The following is a 6,000-nucleotide window of genomic DNA, read 5'->3' as shown; positions in this document are numbered from 1 at the left end:
TGCTCGGGTTCCATGTTCTTCTGCGTAGTGGAGAAATCAACACACCACGACGGACGAAAACACGGAAAGCATTCAATGGAGAGAAAGTGAGGTTTTGGATTTAATTTGTATTCGGGGGGGACAACTCTCTTCAGCTTTCGGTAGTACTATAACCATTAAAACTGCTAGCTTTGCAACGGCGTTAGCATCCATGAGCACTTTCGCTAACAATGCATTGCGTGTGACGTCATGTGTCCTCTTCCGCGCAAGCGGGATATGATGGCGATCAAAGAGATGCTTAAAAGCCTCAGGAGACGCATAGATGTCACATTTAGTTGGAAACGTGAACAATCTGACAAAAACATCAGATTTTACCCAAAAATGTTGTAAGTCTTGACTTGGCCAAGGCCCGAACATGTGACCTCACCGTCTCGGGAGTGGGGGCCCAACCCTAACGGCATCCAGCAGGTCTCTGTCCGCCGCTCTGCACGAGAGACAGGGCGCACTGCTCGATGGAGCGCATCCTGCAATTTGAAAAAACTCAGAGACTAATATGTGTGCCTTATGGGCATGAAAATACAGTATACAGTGGCTTGCGAAAATATTTGGCCCCCTTGAACTTTGTGACCTTTTGCCACATTTCAGACTTGTAACAAAGATATGAAACTGTAATTTCTTGTGAAGAATCAACAATAAGTGGGAAACAATCAAGAAATGGAATAGAATAGAATAGAATATACCTTTATTGTCATTGTTACAAGATGGGTTAACATATTGTGACAACAAAATTGGGCATGACACTCCAGAACACACTTTAATTTTAAACTTTTTTAACAAATAAATCAAAAAGTGGGTGTGCAAAATTGTTCAGCCCAATTAAGTATCAGTTTTGCACATCGAGAAACTGATATTATTGCCCATCCCTCCTTGCAAAACAGCCGAGCTCAGTGAGGTTGGATGGAAAGCGTTTGTGAACAGCAGTTTTCAGTTCTTTCCACTGATTCTCAATTGGATTGAGGTCTTGACTTGGCCATTCTAACACCTTGGTATGTTTTTTGGTGAACCATTCCATTGTTCTTTTGCTTTTTGTTTTGGATCATTGTCTTATTGGAAGACAAATCTCCCCCCGAGTCTCAGGTCTTTTGCGGACTCCATCAGGTTTTCTTCCAGAATTGTCCTGTATTTGGCTCCATCCATCTTCCCATCAATTTTAACCATCTTCCCTGTCCCCGCTGAAGAAAAGCAGGCCCAAACCATGATGCTGCCACCACCATGTTTGACTGTGGGGATGGTGTGTTAAGGGTGGTGATGAGCTGTGCGGCTTTTACACCAAACATAACGTCTCGCATTGTTGCCCAAAAGTACGATTTTGGTCTCTTCTGACCAGAGCACCTTCTTCCACAAGTTTGGTGCGTCTCCCAGGTGGCTTGTGGGAAACTTTAAATGACACTTTTTATGCATATCTTTAAGAAATGGCTTCCCTCTTGCCTCTCTTCGATAAAGGCCAGATTTGTGCAGTACACGACTGATTGTCCATAGGACAGATTCTCCCACCTCAGCTGTAGACCTCTGCAGTCCAATCAGAGTGATCATGGGTCTCTTGGCTGCATCTCTGATCAGTTTTCTCCTTGTATGAGCTGAAAGTTTAGGGGGACGGCCCGATCTTGGTAGATTTTCAGTGGTCTGAAACTCCTTCCATTTCAATATTACTGCTTGCACAGTGCTCCTTGGGATGTTTAAAGCTTGGGAAATCTTTTTGTATCCAAATCCAGCTTTAAACTTCTCCACAACAGTATCTCGAGCCTGCCTGGTGTGTTCCTCGTTCTTTAGGATGCTCCCTGCGCTTTAAACAGACCTCCGAGACCATCACAGTGCAGGTGTATTTATACAGAGACTTGATTACACACAGGTGGATTCCATTTATCATTGTTAGTCATTTAGATCAACATTGAATCCTTCAGAGATCCTCACTGAACTTGCGGACAAAGTTTGCTGCACTGAAAGTAAATTGCCTGACTAATTTTGCAAAACCACTTTTTCGGTTTTTATTTGTTAAAAAAATTAAAATATCCAATAAAGTGTGTTCCACTTCATGATTGTGTCCCACTCATTGTTGATTCTTCACAAGAAATTACAGTTTTATATCTTTATGTTTGATGTCTGAAATGTGGCAAAAGGTCACAAAGTTCAAGGGGGCCAAATAGTTTCACAAGCCACTGTATGTCTAAGTGTAATATGCTGCTAAAAACAACAACAAATATTTACTGTTCAAAAATTTATTTTCTTCTTGGTGTATAAAATGTACAATCAAAAAAATACTAACGATTTTGTTCACGCATAAACAAAGTTTATTCTAAGAAAAAAAAAAAACTAAAAACTACTCATCCTGTTATTGCTCTGATAAGGAATAAATTCAATTGTTTTTATCGTTATAATGAAGTAAGTATTAAATCATTTATCAAATCACAAAAACAAAATACTATTTTTGGTTAAAAGTATAAAAAGGTTTATAAAAATAAAACAACACAAATTACATTATTAATGCTATGGTGTTTATTGGAAAAACATAAAATTAAGTAAAAATACGATGAATCAAAAATAAATTAGAATTTCTTTAATTGCGCTGATGAAGTATACAATAAAATGTATTTTAAAAATGATTAATGTTGTTACTGCTATTTTGCAATATTGAAAAAAAATATCGAAAATATACTTGTTGCTCTTAGGATAAAGTTTTAAATGAAGTATATTTTAAAAAGATAAATTGCAACATTTTATGATGATGAAGTTTATTAAAAAAAGCAACTACTTGTACTTTTATTTCTAAGTATAAAACAAAATTATCAGATTTTTTTTATTTCTTAAGTATAAAAAAAAAGATCTATCAAAATAAAATCTTTTTAGTGCATTAAAAAAGTGTAAAATACAGCTTTTTTGTAAAAATATACCATTTTACATTGTTATGATGACATCTTTGATGTCTTTTGTTTTATCCTCATAAAAGGTAACCATAATCTAAAAAAACATATATTACTATTTTTATTGCTATAATGAAGTGCAGATTAAAATTATTTTTTTAAAATACTTAAAATGTTTAAAGTTTTTTTTAAACTAAAATAAGATCATGACGTTTTTAAGATATTAAAATCTGATATTATTAAAGTGTCAAATAAAGTCAATGAAAGTAAATGAATTAAGTAAGAATCTTTCTATTGCTATGATAATACATAAAATATCAGATAAAATAGGTAATTTACTATTTTAATATTGCTATGATGAGGTATAGATGTTTATTTAGGAAATACTAATCTGGTTACTGTTATGATAAAGTACTAAATGAAGTTTAATTAAAAAAAAAAATAATTATACTGTTATCGCTCTGATAAGTATAAAATAAACTTGATTTAAAAAAGAAAATTCAAACTAACGCTCCAGTGACACATTTTTTGGTTGCCTCATCAAATTATAAGCGGAATCAATAATATTCAAGAATTAAGAATTTCAAGTCTGTTTAAGGTTCCTTCGGAGGGTTCACAACAGGCTCATTCCACCTGTGTCTCCAGATCATAGGTCACAGCAGGCCCACTCACCCCAGAGCTTGAGGTTAGAGTTCAGAGTTCACCAGACCCGGCAGGACTTTGCTCCTCTGTTCATGGCTGACGAGTCGGGACAGTTGAAAGCTCGACTGAACTCGGGGAAGTTGCTCATGGCTCCGATCACCCTGTGAGGGACACGGGGGGACAAAACAACCCCCACAAAAAGTAATTCCATAGTCCAATGAGAAAATTGATGGACTCACCTGGTGAGCTCACCTGAACTTTGGCGGACTGTGCGCGCCGCTTTGCACTTGGTCCCTGGCCGCCTCGGCTCTGTACGAGTTGCAACGGACCTGGGGGACCCAAAAACTGGCCCGTCAAACTCCAAAGGCCCCTAACAACTAGAGGTCGCCCGCTTATCGGACAGGCCAATTATGGGCACAGATATTTGTAAATTCGATGGATATCGATATTTTCATTTATTCGACAGGCCAATAACTTAGGCTAAGATGCAGCTGAGCCTCTCTTTCCCTCCCTCCCTCTGTCTTAGACACTACCGACCCCGCGCCACCTGATTGGATAAGCGACTGAGCGAAAAGCCACTGAAGCAGCAACTCCTGAGTCCTGACATGCCTGTGAACCAAGATCACTGAATAGTCCTTGGTAGAAAAGCATTTACGTAACTAAGAGATTAATTTACTGTAAAGGCTTCGAAATTGGTGTAAATTGTTTTTAATAATAGAAAAGAAACAAATTATATTTGTTATAAATTCAAACAAAACACGTCTAGCTAAGGATTTTAAGTTGGAACATAAAGAAGTAGAAAACTTTTATTCTCGCCTGAATATATTTTGCAATCAAATGCCTGCAGATGAGTAGAGCATAGGCATCTTAGCAGGAAAACCGCTAGGACAACGGCATGAAGCCTTACCTGGTCCCAGGTCAATTTTGATCACAATTTGAAAAACTAAACATTTTCCACATTTTTCTGAAGGTATGTCAAAGCGTTTCCAAAAGTGGCTATTTGGAGACGACCAGTTTGCAGCCTAAAAAGCCTCTGCAAACGTGGCAAATTATTTTGGCCAAAGTTTAGACATAGTGAAAGAGTCGTAGATGTTTTTCATCTCTTTCCAGAAGTCAATCACTGATTGTGCAGACTTGCAAGTGATAATTGTGCGTAAAATGGATCCCGTGTTGCATTTACTCATATTTATTTTCGGCTCTGATTTGAATACACACCATCCATCCTTTATATGCACCACCTATCAGTAGGGTCGCGGGGGTGCCGGAGCCCATCCCAGCCATCTTCGGGCAGTGGACGCCCTGAACCGGTTGCCAGCCAGTTGCAGGGCACACAGAGACGGACCACTCATTTGCTTATTCACACCTAGGGACCATTCAGACCGGCAAATTAATATGACATGCATGTTTTTGGAACACACCATACAATTGCATAAAATTATTTGTGAATTTGATTGGCTAACCAATGCTTCAATCAACATTTGAATCAGTCAATATTGAAGCCATTATGTGTGTTTTTTCAATACAGGTAGATTCGTAGATTATGTCTGGATAAGGATTTTGGAAAAAAAAGCTTGCAATCGGCTGAGAAGGGTGACAATCAAGAGGCCAGAGGCTAACGGGCAAAATGGAAATAATATGATGAGTCAGTTTATTTCTAAAGGGGTATTCTGGAGCAAAACTAACGGATTACATGGATTATCAAACGATGCATAAATGCTTTTAGGTGTTTTTTTTTTTTTTTTTTAATCTGTCGGCATTATCGTGTGTTTTGGAGTAAATCTTTTACACGGTTGGATTCACTAAACTGTCGTGAATGTAAAAAGACCAAATTTCTGGAGAATCATGTTCAGTTGGAGAATCGGTTAACTAACGGAGCACGTTTTTTGTGAGCTTTATATTTTCAGGTAAATTGTTTCATACTGATTGTGATGTTACTTTGATGAACATATTTTGAAATGGTCATCATATCTTGAATCCCAAGTTTCCAATGATATGAGGCTTTATGCAATTGAAGGACTGGTGACATTAGCCTAGATGGTAAGGCGCCCGCTTTGAGACTGGGAGGTCGGTGGTTCGCGCCTCGGCCGAGTCATTCCTAAGACTTAAAAAGTGGTCGGCGGCGCCCTCTGTTGGCTGCGGCTGCATCGGCTCGCTACAACGGGTCAGGTGCAATCGACATTTCGTTCTGTGTACATTGTTACACAGAATGACAATACAAGGAAATTATTATAATTATTATTATTGTGAAGACACGACTTTGTTTATCAACAGTCTGGCGGGCCCTAGGAACGTTAAGGGATTAAACCAAAAACTAACAGTGCAGGACATAAAATTAGACTTAGCAGCAACTTGTATAAAGGTACATAAAAACTGAAATTGCTCCCGGTTTTATTTTGTATTGGCCACACTAAACTGGAAATTTGGAGGCCTGCCTCACTGAGATAAATTAATGGATGTCACT

The 6,000-nt window shown here is 38.1% G+C and overlaps 1 protein-coding gene across 3 annotated transcripts in view; it reads right to left on the bottom strand.

Annotated features, from left to right (window-relative positions):
- Positions 1-6,000, bottom strand: part of phex (phosphate regulating endopeptidase homolog, X-linked) — a 28,052-nt gene continuing 22,052 nt past the window's right edge. Inside the window, exons 21-23 of one of the 3 annotated variants that reach the window (XM_088322622.1) lie at positions 3,792-3,868; positions 3,570-3,700; positions 1-503 (exon numbers count right to left, since the gene is read on the bottom strand). In XM_088322622.1, coding sequence (XP_088178748.1) covers positions 3,598-3,700; positions 3,792-3,868 — 180 coding nt within the window. In that variant the 3' untranslated portion in view covers positions 1-503; positions 3,570-3,597. Of the gene's footprint in view, positions 504-2,887; positions 3,701-3,791; positions 3,869-4,311; positions 4,903-6,000 lie in introns of those variants that run through there. The other 2 variants (XM_088322621.1, XM_088322623.1) reach the window with 2 other exon arrangements.

The sequence above is a fragment of the Urocampus carinirostris genome, chromosome 18 (assembly GCF_059441175.1).
Source record: "Urocampus carinirostris isolate Australia breed hairy pipefish chromosome 18, RoL_Ucar_1.0, whole genome shotgun sequence".
Taxonomy (NCBI): domain Eukaryota; kingdom Metazoa; phylum Chordata; class Actinopteri; order Syngnathiformes; family Syngnathidae; genus Urocampus; species Urocampus carinirostris.
This window is presented reverse-complemented; position numbering and strand designations above follow the sequence as displayed.